This window comes from Melitaea cinxia, chromosome 25 (assembly GCF_905220565.1).
Source record: "Melitaea cinxia chromosome 25, ilMelCinx1.1, whole genome shotgun sequence".
NCBI classification, from domain to species: domain Eukaryota; kingdom Metazoa; phylum Arthropoda; class Insecta; order Lepidoptera; family Nymphalidae; genus Melitaea; species Melitaea cinxia.
The window spans coordinates 1,308,886-1,329,843 of record NC_059418.1 but is presented as its reverse complement, the minus strand read 5'-3'; the positions used below and the strand labels follow the sequence as shown (position 1 = coordinate 1,329,843).

The 20,958-nt window shown below is 38.5% G+C and overlaps 1 protein-coding gene across 1 annotated transcript; it reads right to left on the bottom strand.

The window, feature by feature from the left end:
- Nucleotides 1-428: 428 nt before the first annotated feature.
- LOC123665955 (ran GTPase-activating protein 1) lies at nucleotides 429-20,320 on the bottom strand. The gene is made up of 12 exons (XM_045600177.1): nucleotides 20,197-20,320; nucleotides 16,306-16,493; nucleotides 14,835-14,969; nucleotides 13,815-13,967; nucleotides 13,231-13,400; nucleotides 11,710-11,812; nucleotides 10,974-11,085; nucleotides 9,716-9,811; nucleotides 3,547-3,672; nucleotides 2,590-2,702; nucleotides 1,687-1,872; nucleotides 429-641 (listed from the first exon to the last, which is right to left on the bottom strand). Exons 1-12 carry the CDS (start codon nucleotides 20,303-20,305, stop codon nucleotides 450-452), a joined length of 1,683 nt encoding a protein of 560 aa, XP_045456133.1. The 5' UTR covers nucleotides 20,306-20,320; the 3' UTR covers nucleotides 429-449.
- Between the last annotated feature and the right edge of the window lie 638 nt (nucleotides 20,321-20,958).

Below are 20,958 nucleotides of genomic sequence, written 5' to 3'. Positions count from 1 at the left end.
AGAAGCATTTTAAATCTATTTGAATTTAGATTTTTTTAAGTTTTTTTTTTTTTTTATGTCACTAGGTCGGCAAACAAGCGTACGGCTCACCTGATGGTAAGCGATTACCGTAGCTTATAGACGCCTGCAACACCAGAAGCATCGCAAGCGCGTTGCCGACCCAATCCCCAATCCCCCCAGGAGTTCTGGTCACCTTACTCACCAACAGGAACACAATACTGCTTAAAAATAGTATTATTTTGCTGTGATCTGTAAGGTCGAGGTACTACCCCAGTCGGGCTGCTCCATATTTTGAGTAGGAAATTCCTGCTGTGCCCTACCTCAGTTTAAAATTTTTTTTAACTTCCTTCCCTTAAATTCAAGGATTAAAAGAATTCTAAATAAAATATTATCCTAAAAATGAAGTATTTAAATTCAAAGAATAAATATTATATTTCCACTCATTTATTCTACGTGTACAAATTTGGATGTTTTTCGATAACGTCTTTGACCTCCGCCGGAAGCGACGCCATTTTGCTCGAAATGAAGAACTTTAGGGTGTCCCGCAGAGGCGTAGGGAAGTATGGCTCGTCGATTTCTTTAGCCAGCGCCTGGTAACACGGTGCGATTCGCCAACGTATTTTGTAATCTTTGTTTTCAGACTGAAAAATCAATAAAAAAAAAAATCTATATAAATAAACCGATGGACGCGGTATTTAACGTAAGATATGACTAAATTAATAAAGTTTTACAGTTTTTGTAAAAGAGAATTTCCTGCCGATTCTTAACAGAAGCTACATTCCGAATCGTTTTTAGCGTCCAATTAACAATAATTCATTTATCAGACTGTTATCATTATTGAAATGAGAATACATAATTGTGTTTGCAGGCAAACGAAGAAAAACCGACTTCAATTATATCGAAAAGTAATACAACGCAGGTAGACGAAAAAATAGTCAAGTAAATACGCATTATCGAAGATTACTCTATTTACTTACTTATAGAAATTTAAATGTGACCACATAAATGATAAACATAGGCTTTCGATTAAGTTAAAAAGCATCAAAATCGGTACACCCAGTAAAAAGTTTAGCGGATTTTCGAGAGTTTCCCCTCGATTTTTCTGGGATTCCATCATCAGATCCTAGTTTCTTTATTATGGTACCAAACTAGGGATATCTCCTTTCCAACAAAAAAAGAATTATCAAAATCGGTTCATAAACGACAGAGTTATCCGCGAACATGCATATATATATATATATATATACAGTCGAATTGAGTAACCTCCTACTTTTTTTGAAGTCGGTTAAAAAGTGCTTTTGTTGAAGCTTACTCGACTAAAGAAAATTTTGATTTTCTGTCGTGCGTGAAGTAGATAAACAACTGGATAGACTACTAGTACTCCTGTGTGTCAGTACGTCGGTCACCTTGATGAGCTGCAGCGCCCGCAGCAGCGCGTTGGCGAGCGGCCACTGCTGCCGAGCGCGCGCGACGAGCGAGTGGAAGAGGCGGCCTCTCGCTTGTGTCACACACATCACACCAGCCCGTGTGTCAGTACGTCGGTCACCTTGATGAGCTGCAGCGCCCGCAGCAGCGCGTTGGCGAGCGGCCACTGCTGCCGCGCGCGCGCGACGAGCGAGTGGAAGAGGCGGCCTCTCGCTTGTGTCACACACATCACACCAGCCCGTGTGTCAGTACGTCGGTCACCTTGATGAGCTGCAGCGCCCGCAGCAGCGCGTTGGCGAGCGGCCACTGCTGCCGCGCGCGCGCGACGAGCGAGTGGAACAGGCGGCCGCCGCTGTCCGCCGCGCGCTCGCTGTCGCCGGCGAGCCCGCACACGCAGCACAGCGCCTCCACGTACGCTTGGATCAGGCTCTCCGGGTCACGTATTGACTGGAATTAGAAAGAACACTTGGTTGACTGATAGAAATGACGAAAGTTCTCGTGAAGTCATTTATATATCATATCAACGTCATCACTATATCGTTACAACATCGTTCCATGTAATATCAACGTCGTTTCTATGTCATATCAAAATCATTCATATGTCGTAACAAAATCGATTCAATGTCATATTAACTTCAAAAATTTCTTTGTTATATAGCGTCATTTCTTTGTCATATAACGTCATTCCTATGTCATTACAATATTGATTCAATGTTATATCAACGCCGTTGCTACGTCGTAAGTCGTAACAAGTTTAAATGTCATATTAACGTCGCTTCTATGTCATATCAACGTCATTGCTATGTCGTAACATCGTTCCAATGTCATATCAACATTGTTTCACGTTGTCATATCAACACGATTTCACATCCCACTTTTTTTCACACTACGAAGTTTCCGATCGCATCTTTAACCGACTTCAAAAAGGATGAGGTTCTTAATTCGACTGTATTTTGATTTATGTGTGTTACCTCATTCTTTTTTACTGGGTGTACCGATTTTAATGATTATTTTTTGTTCGAAAGCCAGTGCTTTTTGAGTTATCTCTTATACTACGTTATTTAATTTTTTTTCAACTTATATATTACTTGTTGATATAAATATTGAAGTCGGTTTTTTTTTTTCGTTTGCGAGCAAAAATAATTACAACAAAATATAGTGTACCTGTAAGTGGACATCGATGACGTCAGCGGCGTTTGCTCCAAGCTTGTCCAAATTGGCCAACGTTGGGTTAATCAGGAACCGTCCAACGTCCGTCTCGACTTCTTGAACTATATCTGAAAATTATATAACATTCTGTGAATTGTAGTTTACAACATCATACTATTCGACAGGAAATTGGCTCCGACTCGTCGTCTACATTGAGAATAAGGCCTATGTCCAACAGTGGGATGTTACCGGCTGAATCCTACAATCAGGGAAGTGAAATAAGATTACTTTTGTATTGTTATATTACAATTTATTTGGACGACACTTGATTCTGATTAGCTAAAACGACGCTTTTTTTGTTCAATTTTCTAGCGAATCTTGATTGACCACAGCTGGAGTACAGATTAAAAATCGAATTCTAAATCTGGATCTGGGGAAGTACCTTAGCCTTACAGAAGACCACAGGCAAATAACACTACTCTTACACAGTGTTATGTCACTTTGGTGAGTAAGGTGATCAGATTTACTGGACAGGGTCGTGGGGTCGACAACGCGCTTGCGATGCTTCTGGTGTTACGGTAGATAAGCTACGGTGATCACTTACCATCAGTGGGCCGTGATCGTGTTATGTTTTTTTAGTAACTTTTTACCCCTTGGTGATATGTGGTGAGATTTAAGACTAACCCCCGCCAAATCACGTGTATTTTTTTGTGCAAAGTAAATTGAAATTTTAACAATATTATCTTCAAACACAGGTATAATTTGGTTACATTTTGGAAAATTAAGCACTGTGATACAAATTTTTAGATTTCAAGCTTTCAGAGTGTTTGTTGATTGTTTTTTGGTTTAAAAATCGCGCGTTTAATGAAAAATTGATGTATGTGATATTTCAATATAGACCCCTCCCCTCTTTGTGATATTTCGAGTCTCATGTGATTAATGGTCGACCCCCCGTAGTATTAATATTCTTACCAGTTGTCTCCAGGATACTGTTGTTGATGTCACAGCTGGTGTCTCTTTGGTCATCCTCGGCAGCACTGTCCTCCGAATTCTCTTGTTCTGATTCTTCATCATCATCATCTTCAGAACCGGAGACATCTGTAAAATATATGGCGTTTGATTTATTAGACCAGTCATTTTGACTGCTCCTTCAAATTCAATTCAAAACTCCTACTGCATTTAGGGTTTGATATACGAACTGGTGATATGTCTTTAGCTATGGAACCCTGATCCCACGAATATGCTGACGTATCAAACTGATGGAATCTTCCCAGGCGACCACCCTACGAGTTTCCCACATTAGCCGAGTTCCCAGTAGTCACACTACTCAAAGCCTTCAATGCCCAATCATTTGCAAAAGTATTTATCGATATCGACGACCTCTTATCATTGCGTGAAAAGGCTACATTAGTTCCACACGGTGAAGTCATCAGCAAAAAGCTTAAATAAAAACAATTGAGCTTTAGACCACACGACTGAAGTAAAACTTCTTTAGCTCCATCTCCTTCTCAACTTCCGTTCGCCTCGCCCGATCACACTTTTCGTAACGCACTCGTCGCGCATTCACCAGCTTAATTCCCAAGTCGCGCGCGCGTAAAGAAGGTTTACTTCAATAAACATATAGGTCATACAGATGTCAGCCATGGTTTGGGCGTTTGTGCTTGTGTATTTTTTTTTTTTTTAACAAGTCTTATACATCCACGGGCTTATGAACCCATGTCCTTTTTTACTCTAATACATGCAAATTTTTTATTTATTTTTTTCTCTATTTCAAGGTAGGCGTTAGTCAACAACATCGCTGTTCAAGTCAGACTATGTTTGTTTTTAATGTCTCCAAAAGAGACGTGAGTCCACCGACCGGTTCTTAATCTAATCTATGGTACAACATTTTTTTTTTTTTTGTATTATTATTATTTCCTTATAATACTATACTTATATCTAGCTAAATCCTACATTATTTACATGCGTAATAATCGTTTTCTTAGAAATATATTTTTTAATATTGTCTATATTATTTATTCCGTGTTGACATCCGGAATCCATCTTGAGTCAAGCACCTGTCTTTTTAACTTCCTTCGGTCTTTTTCTCCTCCCTTCGATCTTCCGGCGACGCTGCTGCCCTCTAGAATTGCTTTTGGCGGGAGCTGACGTTCACTTTTTTTTTTAATACAAAAGAACTTTTACCTCATTATAGCGTCGTCTTTCTTAACGAAATACACGGTCTAGTTTTGTTCACGTATATTAGTCAAGTCTTTAAAAGTGAAAAGTGATAATCCTCCCTTCAAAATGGAGAACATCGAAAATAATGAAGAACAACAGTCGCAATCAAGAAAACGCCAAGCAAGTGATTCTAGCGGTTCTAGTGATTGTTCGTCTCGAGGGTCCAGTTCAGATAGAAGCAGTAAGGTTGCGAAGAGATCTCGCCAAACGGTAAGAGATATGCAATTTCAATTTCTTACCCAGCAAGTGTCATTTTTAACGAGTTTAATAACTCAGAATAATAATAATACTCCACAAGTCATAAATGCCTCTTCTGTAGTTTGTGAAGAGGTACCTAAAAACATAAACGATTCTCATGATTTTATTTTGCGTCCACCCGCACATTCGGTAGTTGAGGAGAAACAAAAATTATATTTATCGGATTTGACAACCAACATTAAGGATCCTGTTTTCAGTAAATCTAAAGAATCTCATTTACTTAAGCTCAGTCAAATACAAAGATTTAAAAGTAGCGACTGGAATTCTATACGTTTTTATGAACCTCAAAAGAAATATGTTACTACCCCCGGATTTATTGAATTAAATATTAATGATGAACTTAGACGTTTTTCTGCTTCATCGAGTGAGGACTCACGTTTACATTATTTAGAGCGAACATTTGCAGCCTTAACAAATGCTATTATTTCTCAAAAAGAAGAATTAAATATAGCCTTGCAACAAATCGTAGATTGGGCAGGTGATAAAAATTGGACATTAACACCAAAAAATTTGTTTGATAAAATTGAATCATCGTTTAATAAAGATTCGACATATACTAAGGTGACTGACGATATTCTTCAAATAGTGTGTGGCAGGCGCGCAGACTGTATCCAGTCTCGTAGAGAATTATTGTTGAAACAAATACCTGACGAATTTCATTCTGGTGCTTTACAAAAAATACCTCCAACTTACGAATTTTTGTTTGACGAAAATCTATTAAATATCTACCTTCAAAAAATAGGAGGTGCCGAAAAATTAGCAGTTAATTCACAGATATTGGAGCGTTCCTCACGGCCTTTGGGGACAGATCCCAAACCATCGTGCTCCTATAATTACGGCTCAAAACTTGCTAAAGAGCATACAGAAAGGTTTTTTCGATCCACCTATACAGGTAAGAAAGGTAAAGGTAAAGGAAAGTCTTCATCCAAGCAAAGATCTTCGTATAACAAATTTCGATCAGGTCAAGACCAAAAAGGTAAAAAATCAAATTATAATTCAACTACCCGAAATAAAAATAATAAAGAATGACTCTGTAAAATTTCGAGGAGGCTGTCTAAGACGATATCAGCATGTTTGGAGCAATCTAGGTGCACCAGACTACATTTGCAAAATTTTAAACGGGGTTCGCATATCGTTTGTAATGAAGCCTCCTTTGATAATACCCAACAAAATGGTAATAACATCTTTTCAAACGAAAAAATCCTTACAAATGTCACAACAAATAAAAGAGATGTTGAACATGCAGATATTAGAGAAAGCGGATTTAACGCCAAGTTACCTGTCCACATTTTTTCTAGTCCCGAAAGTGGACGGTACAGTCAGACCAATTTTCAACCTAAAGCGGCTAAACAGTTTCGTTCACATAAAGCCGTTTCAGTTATTCAATCATTTTCGAGTGCCGGAATTTTTACAAGAAAAAGATTGGTTGACAAAAATGGATCTAAGTCAAGCATATTTTCATGTGAGTATTGCAAACGAACATCGACGGTTCCTGAGACTCGGTTACAATGGCGAACTACTGCAGATGACATGCCTGCCCTTTGGCCTTTCATCGGCACCACGAATTTTTGCTACCCTCACAAACTGGATAGCGGAATACCTACGGAAACGGAACGTCAGGTGCGTGGTATATTTAGACGACTTTCTTCTAGTCAACCAGTCACGTCAGCTTCTGAGCGAACAGGTGGCTTTTGTTGTCAATATTCTGCAGCAGCTTGGATGGACTATCAACTTTACCAAATCTGTCCTGGTTCCGACTCAACAACTAGAATTTCTAGGTATAACTTGGGACACCTTACTCAACAGAAAGTCCTTGTCGGAACCGAAGTGCCTTACGCTACGCTTGGCACTTCAGCGACAGTTAACAGCAGGCAGTTGGTCTCTCAAACAAGCACAGTCCCTTCTGGGGAGACTCAACTTCGCCTCTTTCGTTATCCGCCGAGGGAGGTTACACTGTCGGACTATGCAGTACTACAGCCGACAACTTCCTCAGCGACAACCTCACCGTCAAGTAAAACTAACAGACTCTGTACTGGCCGATATGAGATGGTGGGAGACAGCTGCCTCGGGATCCATGCCTATTCACATGAACTCGGTAACTCATCACCTCACAACCGATGCTTCGGAACTAGGCTGGGGTGCACAAATAGGAGACGTGAAAATATCGGGTCAGTGGAACATGGCTCAACAGCAATGGCATGTCAACCTGAAAGAGCTATTTGCAGTTCACGAAGCCATTGTCCACCAACAGAACAGACTGCTACATTCTCATATACTCCTTTTAACGGACAACCGTACAGTCGTGTCATATATGAACAAGGAAGGTGGAACCAAGTCAAAAGCCCTCCTCGATTTAACGCGGAAAATTTTGTGGAGAATGGATCAGTTGAATATTCACATAACTGCTCATTATTTTCCAGGCCGTTACAACACAGAGGTCGATGCACTATCCAGAATAAAACCTTCCCCGGAGTGGCATCTTCTACATACAGCTACGAGGAAGATTTTTCAAATGTGGGGGACGCCGGAGATAGACTTATTCGCCTCCAAAACAGCTCACGTGGTTCCGAAATATGTAACATTAGACGTATTGGATCAGGCAGCTGTACTCCACAACGCCTTTTGCCATCAGTGGGATCACGGGTTAGCCTGGATATTCCCACCTCCGAATCTAATACCACGGGTCCTATCTCATCTGAACACCGCCAGAGGAAAATATATTCTAATAGCACCCCGGTGGGAGAAAGTGTTCTGGTTGGCAGATATACATCACCGTGCTCTTCGAGAACCGTATCTCATACCGAACCTTCAACAAGTGCTTCTCGATACAGTTACAGGATGCCATCCACCGAACATACAAAAAATACAATTACAAGCTTGGCTGATTTTGGGTGGTCAGAAGAAATAGAAAATTGGACTGAGGAAGAGAGATCTTTGCTTCTATCTAGCTGGCGAGAATCAACTATAAAGACGTACATGCCAGCTTGGCGAAAGTGGAGAACTTGGTGCACAAATAATACTATTAGCTACAAAAACCCAAATCCAACTGAAGTAGCTCGTTACTTGGCTTATCTGCATACTAATGAGGGTTTGGCGTACAGAACGATATTAGTTCATAAGTCTGTAATTTCGACCTTCACAAATATATCGACAAAGGTAGATTTGTCCTCTAACTTTTTTGTTAAGCACATGTTAAAAGCCATCTCCGTTGCGAAAGAAAAGCCTGTCACTCCACCCATATGGGATCCTCATATAGTTATTCAATACCTAAACGACAATCCGCCGGATGAAAACAATTTCCACCAGGTATCAAGGCATACAGCAATTCTATTATTGTTATCATCAGGCCGAAGAGTTCATGATCTGACACTGTTGACTGTGGAGGAAGGAAAATTTATTGATCAAAATGATGTTGTTATATTTTGGCCAAGGTTCGGATCAAAAACCGATACCGTAAATTATAGGCAATCCGGATGGAAAATAACACAGCATCCTAATAAGCCGTTGGATTGTGTCTTTTGGACTCGTCGTCTTAAGAATTTATCACAAGATCGTCGTATTCTGAACGGTAAAGTAATAACAAATTTATTCTTGACTACAAGGGGAATAACTAAGGCAGCATCAAGGACTGTTATCGGAGGCTGGGTAAAATCAGTCTTAAGAGAGGCTGGGGTCGAAGCTTCGCCAGGGTCCGTGCGATCGGCGGTCGCGTCTCTTAACTGGTTAGAGCAATTTCCTATTGACAAAATTTTGGCAACTGGTAATTGGAGACAAGAACATACATTCCGAAGATACTACCAAAAGATTATTTTAAATCAATCAAACGAAAATCATAATGTTTCTTTATCAAAATATTTTCAATCGCTACATTAAAAGTTAATAACTATTGTAGGCACATATTTCATGACATTGCAATAAAGATGATTTTTGAAAATTATTCTCTTATTGTCAATATAACCTAATAAATTACAGGCACATTATAGCATCGTCATATTACCACCAGGAGATAACAAACACATCACTCAAGATGGATTCCGGATGTCAACACGGAATAAATAATAGAGAGTTTTAACTAACAATAAAACTTACCTATTATTTTTCCTTAAGACATCCGGAATCCAGGTAATTCCTACCTGGTGCATCTCGAGTCTTATAATGAGGTAAAAGTTCTTTTGTATTAAAAAAAAAAGTGAACGTCAGCTCCCGCCAAAAGCAATTCTAGAGGGCAGCAGCGTCGCCGGAAGATCGAAGGGAGGAGAAAAAGACCGAAGGAAGTTAAAAAGACAGGTGCTTGACTCAAGATGGATTCCGGATGTCTTAAGGAAAAATAATAGGTAAGTTTTATTGTTAGTTAAAACTCTCTATTACTACCAAACTTACTCCTCCCAAGCAAAGCAACCTATTCGAATTTTATTTTGACATCTCGAGAATACTCTCAACGACGGCGGTGTCTCTATTATGAATCGCCATCTTGAGACTATGCTCGAGGATGTCTTTTTCCGTAGCCTCCGCCGCCCTCCCGACGAAACGACAGATCGCGTCATCTCTGTAGTCGGTGTAGTAGACACAGGCCTTGGTGTGTCTAGTCACCGCGACTATCGCGTGTGCTTGTGTATTGTATCACTGGACCCCCAGGAGTGGATCCTGGGGGGTAGGAACTTACATTCATCTTCACTTCCTTCTCCATCACTGAGCTCAGCTGAAGGACCAAGCTTGTCCTTCATTGTCTGTTTATTTGTTGAACCTCCCAAACTGTTACCTGTTCACAAAAATTATTTAAATATTACACAAAAATCACTAGCATTCAGTTTCTGCCTCAGCGTTGTTTTTGACAACAAAAAATTGTTTCCAAAAACGCCGAAGCAGATGTTGACAGTATTTAAAAGTAATAACGATATGGAAATGACATCACTTAGTTGATTATAATTAATTATTAAGAATTACATAATTATTTTAGATTGTGACAAGGTGTCAAGGTAAGCGTAAACTATACAGGACGGGTTTTAGGGAAAGTCCAAGTCCGTCGGACCAGCGGGCGATAGGCAGGGGGATGTATCATCCTCATTGCACGGTCCTGAGAAGGAAAACGACCTTTGTGTCCGAGGGAGCCTCTCAGGAGTTACTAATTGCGTCGAGGTTTTAAGACAACCCAAATTCCGCCCAGGCGTGTCGAAGGAACACCCCAGAGGTTTTAGTCCGTGCGAATCGGACATACCCTCCAGCTGACCCTGGGTCAAAAAAAAAAAGCCCAAGACCAAGTTGGTAGTACAATGATAAACATTTTGCTTATCGCGATTTTTATTGAATACTAAAATAAAATTATTGTTTAATATCGTATCTCTGACTCGAATTATTTTGTTAAACAATACATAATGCATACGCGTATTCAACCAAGGGCCAGAAGTGCCACGGTCTTGGGCGGCATTCTAACAGGGGCGAAGCAAGTATCAGGGGTGGATTATGGAATAGGCAGCCTAAAAATTTCATTCGTATTATTGATTATTTATTAACACGCACACATACGCTGCTTTTACCTTTTCCTCTTAATTTACGGAGCGGCAAATTACAATGACCCGGGGCGCTGAATACAAAAATACGCCACGGACTTACCTAAATGCAGTTTCTTTATTGTTACTGGTAAGTTTATTTTATTAATGCGTAAAATAAAATTTGCTTTTTCAGACGAAAGCATAATTTAATTTTCTCGAAAATTGATTGCAAGCGATCATCAAAATAATCATTTTGTCCATCATATGCAGTACTGCTGACTCAAGTCCAGTTGTAAGCCTATTTCATGTCTACACAACAGCTTCTGTGTGACTGGTGTTCTGTATGTAATCTTATAAATAGTATGCAGTGTATGTGGTTTAGCACCTCTGGCTTGTATTCTTGTATGTATGTATGTATGTGCCATGTCTTACCCGCTAGTACGACCCTTGTGAGTCTGTCTGTGCTGTCCGGGAGGGCTGTCAGAGCGTCTACCACATCCATACAAGCTTCTCGGCCTATTTCGTTGTGACTAAGGTCCAGGGACTGAAAAAGTATACAAAAAAATATATATAATAATATACGACACTCGGGGACCATTTTCATGGTTATCGTTAAAACAATTTGACAGGAGATGGTATTCAACAGATAAAGTTTATGATATATTCTTTTTGTTTACCATCGAGTACCACTATCGCTTCAGCCTGTAATATCCCACTGCTGGGCTTAGGCCTCTTTCCCCATGTAGGAGAAGGGTCAGAGCTTAATCCATAGTAAATTGTATATTAAATGAGCTGATGCCCACTACTTCATCTGCACATCAAGATATTATAAAACAACGCTCTCCGTCGCGTCTGTCTGTCTTTATGGGAATACAACTGAACGGATTATCGTGCAGTTTTCACTAATAAATAGTAATTCATGAGGAAGTACATTTCGATAACGACCACACGACTGCAGTAAAACTTCTGCACAACAGGCCTGCACTGTGTCTTAGATATACGAAACGTAACTGGCTATGAAAGAGAGAAAGAAAAAGCGTGCTCGCACCTCTCTCTCTTGCTCCGTTCGCCTCACCCGATCACACTTTTCGTTTCTTTATCGGCTCACTCCCCAAGTCAAGCATGCTTAAATAAGTTTTACTTTAAAAATATTATTTAAAAGACGTACCTCCAATAACACGGAGTTGTCTTTGAAGCCCTGCGCCAACGCTCGGGCTCCTGAACTCTTCAGCAGACAGTCGCCGAAGTTGATCGACTTAAGATTCTTTAAACTGCGAAAATAATCATAGTAATAAATCAGTTTATTTCAACACAATACATTGACATTTACTATACAACTAAGGCAGGGCCCTGCAGCAGGAAATATCCTGCTTGAAATATGGACCAGCCCGACTGGGGCAGTACCTCGACCTTACAGAAGAACACGGTTAAATAATATTGTTCCACAAACAGTGAACCCTGTCCTGTGTGTGTGTCCTGATAGCGATCGTTACTCACAGTAGGGAATATATCCATCAACCCGCATTGGAGCAGCGTGGTGGATTAAGCTCTGATCCTTCTCCTAGATGGGGAAAGAGGCCTAAGCCCAGTAGTGGGATATAACAGGCTGAAACGAAACAGTGTTGTGTTCCTGTTGGTGAGTAAGGTGACCAGAGCTCCTGGGGGGATTGGGGATTGGGTCGGCAACGCGCTTGCGATGCTTCTGGTGTTGCAGGCGTCTATACGCTACGGTAATCGCTTACCATCAGGTGAGCCATACGCTTATTTGCCGATCTATGTACTTAGAAAAAGTTACATAATATAATATACTGGGGGAGATTGGTGTCTAAGCTCGAAGCCTGTGTTTCAGGGACACCAGGATCTCAACCTTAATAACATGAATACCTTATACAAATTACATTCACATATGCATTGCAACGTCATTCGTTATATATATATATATATATTTGTTTACTTCCTAACTGCAGTTTCTATTTCGTGTCCTATACCCAAAGGTGGAAGAGATCGCTCTTTCAGCGATAAGACCGCCTTTGTACATCTTTCGTTTTATGTTTTTTTTTCTCTGTTGTTTCTTTTAATGGTGTACAATAAAGAGTATTATTATTATTATTATATATATATATATATATATATATATATATATATCTCGTCATTATCACATGTTGTTAAGTATAAACACAAATCAATATACATATTTAAGTAATAAGAAAGAAGTATCTAATAGTAATTTTTTATTATACAAAAACAAAATTACTACACCTAGACTGTGTGGTTACGACAGTAAGAATATAACCACCCCCTCTTCCCGTGGGTGTCGTAAGAGACGACTAAGGGATAACACAGTTCAGATGGCGGGATAACCATACAACTGCTGGCTTTGAAATACACAGGTCAAAGACGGGAAGCAGCGGCTCAGCAAGAGACAAACAAAAAATGAGCGTGCTTTAGACCACACAACTGAAGTAAAACTTCTTCAGCTCCATCTAACTTACATCTCCCTCAACTTCCGTTCGCCTCGCCCGATCACACTTTTCATAACGCTCTTGACACTCATTCACCAGCTTACTCCCCAAGCCGAGCGCGAGTAAAGAAGCTTTACTTCAACAACCCTGAACTTACGGCAGAGTCAATATCGACTTTGACATTTTTAGAAAAATTTTAAACAAGAATATACAAAGAGAATACATACTTAGGTAATGCAGTTGCAATAGCAGCAGCGCCTTTAGGTCCAATAGTGTTATCGTTCAGATTCAGTCGAGCGAGTCCCGGGTTGTGTTTCAGAGCCTCAGATAGAGCTGTTATACCCACGTGGTAGATACCGTTCTGGGGCATGGAGATCTCTTCTAGCGTTCCCATTGACTGAAACATAGACAAAATATGAATTTTTTTTTTGGATCTTATGACCCTAAAGAAAAGCCGACTTCAATTACATCGACAAGTACAACGTAAGAGACGAAAAAATTTAACCAACGCACTAGTCGCCACTACGATTTTCGAAGGTTCCCCTTGATTTCTCTGGGATGTTAACAGATCCTAGTTTCCTTATCATGGTACATGGTACCTTTGGGATATCTCTTTTCCAACAAAAAAAGAATCAGCAAATTCGGTTCATAAACGACAAAGTTATCCGCGAACACACATAAAATGACACCGTCGAATCGAGAAACCTCCTCCTTTTATGAAGTCGGTTAAAAACTCAACTGATATAGCTACATATATAGTATATATATTTTTTTATTACAAAAGCATTTTTAAAATATTTGTATTGATCACCTGGAAGACTCCAGCCAAAGCTTTGGCCCCGTCGTTCTCCAGGCGGTTCCTGCCCGCTACAAATATACGGAGACAGCGAGGGTTGGCTGACAGGGCCTTCGCCAGCAACCTGCCTCCGGTTATACCGAGACCGTTGTTGTTGAGACGCAGCTCCTGTGGAACAAAAATAAAGTTTTAAGACTTAAAATTACATTAATATCGATTCAGCCTGTAGTATCCCACAGCTGGGCATAAGCCTCTTTCTCCGTGTAGGAGAAGGATTGGAGCTTAATCCACCACGCTGCTCCACTGTGGGTTGGCTATGAGTAACGATCGCTATCAGGTGTACATAATAACAACCAGGACCGACGGCTTAACGTGCTCTCCGAGGCCCGATGGGGAGATCCACAGAGACAACTAGAGCCCAGTCGTAGTATTATGTCTATCTTACAGAACCTCACTCAGTCCGCAGAAATTTGCTTTCTCTATTTTCAGTTCAGCAGAATTATTTGACCCCGGTACTAAATCAATAAAATACCTTAATGGGTCGTTCATTAATCACTTGGATATTTTTTAACAATTTTTTTACCCCCTATCCTAGATTCTGAAATCACGTGTATTTTTTTCTGCACAGTATATTGTAATTATCAGAATATTGTTTTTGTATACAAGTATAATCTGATTAAATTTTGAAAAATTAAGCATTGTGATACAATTTTTTAGACAGACGTCAAGGATGTTGAATTGGTTTTACCTAATGCGTCTTGCCAAACGCAGTGTGGGACGTCCTCCGGCCCATTGGACCAACGATTTACATGAGATTGCCGGTGTGGGCTGGATGAGGATTGCGGAAAACCGGGATGTCTGGCGCGGACTTGGGGAGGCCTATGACCAACAGTGGACTGCAATGGGCTGGACTTACTGACTGACTGACTGATCTAAATGTAACTTTAGTGATATCCTCCCCCCTTCGAGCATCACGTGATTAATAGACGATCCCTAAAATGCATTTATAGCTCGTATAAATAATAAATCTCTTACCTGTAACTGTGAGCACACATCACTTTGCAGCAATTTCGCCAACCCCTCGACTCCGATGGGTCCAAACGCATTATCGCTCAAATCTAAATGTGATAAACGGGCCCCCGCTTCTATCATACCATCGCCGAGAGCGCTCTGTAATATACAAAATACGATTACTAGTTAGAAATTTTTTTAACTACAAGATATCTATAGAAATAAATAAAATTGGAATGTGTTTGTAATATTAAAATAACCGCTTTTTACTAAATGAATATTGATTCGATATGGTACACACGGTACATATATCAAAATAACATTGTTTATCTATCTGTGTGTCTATTTGTTCCGGCTAATCCCTGAAACGGCTGGACCGATTTTAACGGGACTTCCACTGGTAGATACTCATTGGCCTTAGTCCGTTTATTGCAGACGATTTAAACAGTGTCAGACAGACACTGTGTCGCCTAGGACACTCTTCAAGAAAACGCAGTTGCCTTAGCTCTGCGCCAGTCTCTAGACCTCACTGGCTAGGCCCACAGGAACGACGATACGTGTGGAGCCAGTTCGGCTGCAGGAGTCTTTCACATTTTAGAGCTATGCCACGAATGTTTGACAGAGGTCCCATTCCGGGTTTCAAATGAAGTTATCATTCTCCAGAATTCTGATGATTTTGAGCCAGGTTTATCCCTCGATCGCCTTTTACGACCTCCACGGGAAAAAAGGAGGTGGTGCTATTCTACTCGGCCGACACCATACAGCATACTGGTAGATAGCTGATGTAATAACGAGTATCTTATGCTACCTTTATTTTAGTCATTTATTTATTTTTAAACTCTTTGAACTGAATAATAACTTATTGTTAAATTCCACGCGGACGAAAATTTAAGGTTTTATGTAATTTTCAATGCCAAATTATGATGAAATTAAAAAAAAAGTGCCTAAAAATATTATATCTTGGTGTGGGCCACCCATATAACTTAGGAGTTTAAATAAATAGTTTACGACCGATTCTAAGACCTACCAAATTTGCACAATTTTTTTTATAAGAATCATCATCATCATTACAGCCTATACAATCCACTGCTGGACATAGGCCTCCACAAGATTACGCCAAAAATAACGTGAACTCATATGTTTTGCCCATAGTCACCACGCTGGGCAGGCGGGTTGGTGACCGCAGGGCTGGCTTTGTCGCACCGAAGACGCTGCTGCCCGACTTCGACCTGTCTATTTCAAAGCCAGCAGTTGGATGGTTATCCCGCCACCGGTCGGCTTTTTAAGTTCCAAGGTGGTAGCGGAACTGTGTTATCCCTTAGTCGCTTCTTACGACACCCACGGGAAGAGAGGGGGTGGCCATATTCTTTAGTACCGTAGCCACACAGTACAGTTTATAAGAATGGGTCAAGCCATTTGGTGGAGTTTGACCCTTAACACTATGATATGAGAATTTTATATATAAGATAATTGAAGGCAATCACAACAGACTCACTAAAGCTGGTGGAATCTCGGTCTTCATCCTGCCAGTGAACATATCCGAGAATCTTGCTGTCTTCAACTCGGGATGTCTCGCTAACGCTTTGGCTATTGCTTTAGCTGCATCAACACCGAGGGTGTTGCCAGTGAGCGTCAGGTAATGTAGGTCTGGGCAAGCGTTGATGGCGTCCACGATTGGTTGTGCTAGAATTATTTTTGTGTTTTTGTTAATTAATAAAATAAAAGCACGATTTATTTATTTATATTTGACACGTCAATAGTAGAAACAATAAACATACATATTATACTAGCTGACCGCGCAAACGTTTTTTTGCAATATATATGTGATTAACCCCCTAAATTCCCCGCCCTCTTATAACTTAGGGGGATGAAGAAATAGATGTTGTTCGATTCTCAGACCTACCCAATGTGCACACAAAATTACATAAAAATCGGTCCAGCCGTTTCGGAGGAGTTTAACTACAAACACCGCGACACGAGAATTTTATATATTAGAACATCTCATCGCGATCTTGCAGTCACAGCACTGGCTGTTGCACTGGCGGTAGCGGGTCCGATGCCTGTTCACCTGCTATGTGTTCTGTGCGTTAGTGCTTGTGGTCTGTGCGTTAGTGCTTGTGTTCTGTGCGTTAGTGCTTGTGTATTGTGTGTATTCCCGGACCCCCGACACAGATGTCGATCCTACTAGAAGGTCATTGAGTGTGAAGCTTTTATTATTATTAAAACGTTGCTACAAGCACTGAAATATGTAGTGTTGAAGAGAGGATCGCCATCTTATAAGAGGATACAGCTGAAAAAGTGTCCGCTAATAAATGACAAATAATATTTCAAAATACGACCGAAATGGCGCTAAAATCACCAAAAGTATGATATGAAGTGAGTAATTATGGAGAACATGAAGTATGCCGGGTTCGAAAAACATTTAGTATACATAAATTAAACAGTTACTGTGTGATAACTTTGAAAGTAAATAAATTATTCTACGATTTTACGGTTCGCTTAAACCGAATATAAAAATTATCATACCAAAAATTTCGATCTAGTGGGTACATCGTTCCATAGCTTAAATGGCTAGAGCGCCGACACGGTCAGTCGGAGACGCGGGTTTGAACCCCGCTGGAGCGGTCAACTTTTGATATGATATTCAAAAATGTTCAATAAATTATTGTGAATGAAAAGCTTTTGTAAGTGAATACAAAGTGGCAATTGAAGTTATTTCTATCCATATCTACCTCTCCGTACTTTTTAATTTATAGCGCTTTATTTGAACACTACCCTCGTGCTACAGTCATCTCCTATTTAATGACTTTGAACGGATACTTTCTAATTATAAGAAAAATTAATAGATAAAGCTTATTATTCGGTGCAGGATTACATAGTTGATAAAGATGTGTGGACTTAGTGACGCTGTATTACATGCAACATGTTTCTAATTTTGTACTAAAACACAGTTTATATATTATTTTCAAAAGAGTAACTGCGGAGTTTCTTGCTGATTCTTCTCTGCAGAATCTACATTTCGAATCGGTGGTAGCTTCACTTTTACAAAAATTATAATTTATTTTTAAAGTTTTAATTTGTAAAATGACGATTCGAAAGTGCTCTTGGAGCCTATTTGAATAAAGCTATTTTTGATTTTGATTTTGCACCTTTCTTCTACACTCCATACACTGAAATGAATGTCAATAAAAGACGTGTACAACATTCTCTTAAAAATAAAAAATAAAAATGACATGTTATTGCAGTTTGCAAAATGTAACAAAACTAATGTTAATTACCTAAAAAAAAAAAAAAAAAAAAAATGTAAGAAATACAAAAAGTAACGAGTGTGCTTTAGACCACACGACTGAAGTAACGCTTCTTTAGCTCCTACTGTAATATACGAAACGTAACTCTCCCTCTTTCTATCTTCCCTGACTTATATCTCCCTCTTAACTTACGCTCGCCTCACCCGATCACACGTTTCGTAACGCTCTCGTCACGCATTCACCAGCTTACTCCCTAAGTCAAGCGTGCTTCAATAACTATAATAATCTACTTTTTATCCTGACATTTTCACTATATAAGAAATCAGCTAATTGTAAAAAAAAAAGGTATGGCTTTAGATTAAGAACCGTTGAATTATATAAGCTCAAAATTTGGCCGTTTATCGGAATAATTTCGTTACAAAAAAAATAAAAAATAACCCAAACCTATCTAACTATCAAATTAGACTAGAGTTTATAGACATAATTTGGTTACAAAAAAAAATAGCCCTGACCTATTTAACTCCAAAATGCGGTTCTTAATCTAAAACGTAGCCAAAAAACATAGAATTTTTTTGTAATGTTCACGCGAAAATCACTTACATTCACAACAAAAAACAACTTTTTCGGATTTTATGATGGTTTATTAAAAAAGTAGAAAAAAAAAGTTTTTTTTTAGATGCCCGTCGTCCCTTGACCATGGTTGCTGTAAAGCAGGCGTGTAACAGAAAGAAGAATCATGACTTCACTCAATTCCTCTAAGGAAGTTTTAAAATGCCGACACAATTTTTTTTTTATTTGAATCTGTACCGCCTACACATTCTAAATTTAATATATAGCCCCCTACGAAATTGAGTTTGACGCCCCTGCTGTAAAGTATTCGTCGTAGTTCGAGTAATGTCGGGATATCAAAATATAAAAAAACTTAATAAACTGCGATAAAATTTGAAGTTGTTTCTTTTTTTCGAATTTGAGCTTGTCGCCTACATAGTAATATAACTAGTGATATAAAAAAAAAAAAAATTGCTACAGAATGATATTTAACAGTCAATAAACCTTATTAATGGAAATACTATGCAGCGTAAAAACAACTTAAGATTCTGATAAGGTAAAAAATCAATAAACATTTCTAATCAGAACGATTTTAATTCAAATAAGTGCTATGCTTATTAAGCAGTAGATTCTGTAGACATAAAATTCTTGTACAATGTAAGATATATACAAAAAAAAAACTATTTCTGTATTCTTTCACTGTCACAATTACCTTGATAACGCATTTGATCTAATATGGTAACAAATAAATGCAGTTTTTGATACGTTATTGTTTGCTATAATATTTATATAATTGCTTTGGGGACGTCCATTAATTACGTGAGCTATTTTTCGATCAGTTTAGACCCCCTCCCCCTAAGGTGAGATTTAGTGAGATTTGTCTGGACCCTCCCCCCGCTTACATGAGATTGACGTGAATATAATAGAGATTGCCGCGAAATAATAAGCTGTTCAAGTATACTGTAGTTAATTTATTTAAATTAAATAATATTCAAAACAAAAACTAAATGATTTTAATAGCCATGAGATTTATTTTAGCGAGCAAAATTAACACTCAATTTTTTTTTTTTTTTTAATATCTGTAATCTCCACTTCTCTACTAACATTATAAATGTGAATGTAAGTTTGTTTGCTACGCTTTCACGCGAAAACTACTCAACCGATCACCATGAAACTTTGTACACATATTCTTGGAGGTATTGGAAGTAACATAAGATACCTTTTATTAAAAAAAAAAAATGCGAGCGAAGCCGCGGGTAAAAGCTAATATTTTATATTTTTTGAACTTGATGTGAGATTTTCGATTTCCCCCCCTCGGTTTTAATAAGATTTGGTGAGATGTCATTGGACGTTTCCCATTCTGAGCTCACGTAATTAATAGATGTCCCCTTTTGTTATACAAAACATAATTTCAAATTGTATATTTACTTTTGGAAAAAGGCGGTCTTTTATAGGTTATGTACTACTACGTAATTTTATTTACGCACATAATAATTTTAATAATTATAAATGTATCAAAAATATATATTCGCACTTATTGAAAACAAAATATTACTTATATTAGCCATTTTATTTGAATATCTACTCACCATCTTTTTCAGTGTCTAGCTTTAGAGACCTTCCAGAAAAATCTACACCACTAACAGTTCTGTTTGGTTCGTTTAATGCTGTCGATATAGCGTTCAAGTCGAACGACATTTTCAATTATTTACTTATTTATTTATTATAAATAACACGAAAACAATACAAAATTCAACGAACTTTTTTTTAATTGGCGCTTGTCAACAAAAAATTAACTGTCAAACCTTCGTAACGTTTATTAACGCATGACTTGAAAAAATGAATTTTAAATGCAATATAAAAATAATATTAACAAAATATATAAATAAAAAGGGGCTGCACAAAATATTGGTTTTCATACATAGTAAATACTTAATTTAAATATTTTATTTATATTAAAATAATATAGCAAAAAAAAATATTAAAAATTTCTTTGGATATAGAGCATAATGAAATACATTAACAATATTATATAAATACTTGCTGACCCTGCAAACCATTTATGTTAATAACCTCCTTAATCCCCCACTCATTTATAATTTAGGAGTACGAAAAATAGATGTTGGCCGATTCTCAGACCTACCCAATGCACACAAATTTTCATAAAAATCGGTCCAGCCGTTTCGGAGGGTTATGGTTACTAACATTGTGATAAGAGAATTTTATGCATAAGATTAAAAACTATCAAAAAAGGTTTAATCTGAAATATGACTTATTTAACAATGTGAATTAGCTATGTTTTCGTCATTATATACCATAGAGCAGAGGTTCCCAAACTTATTTTGTTTACT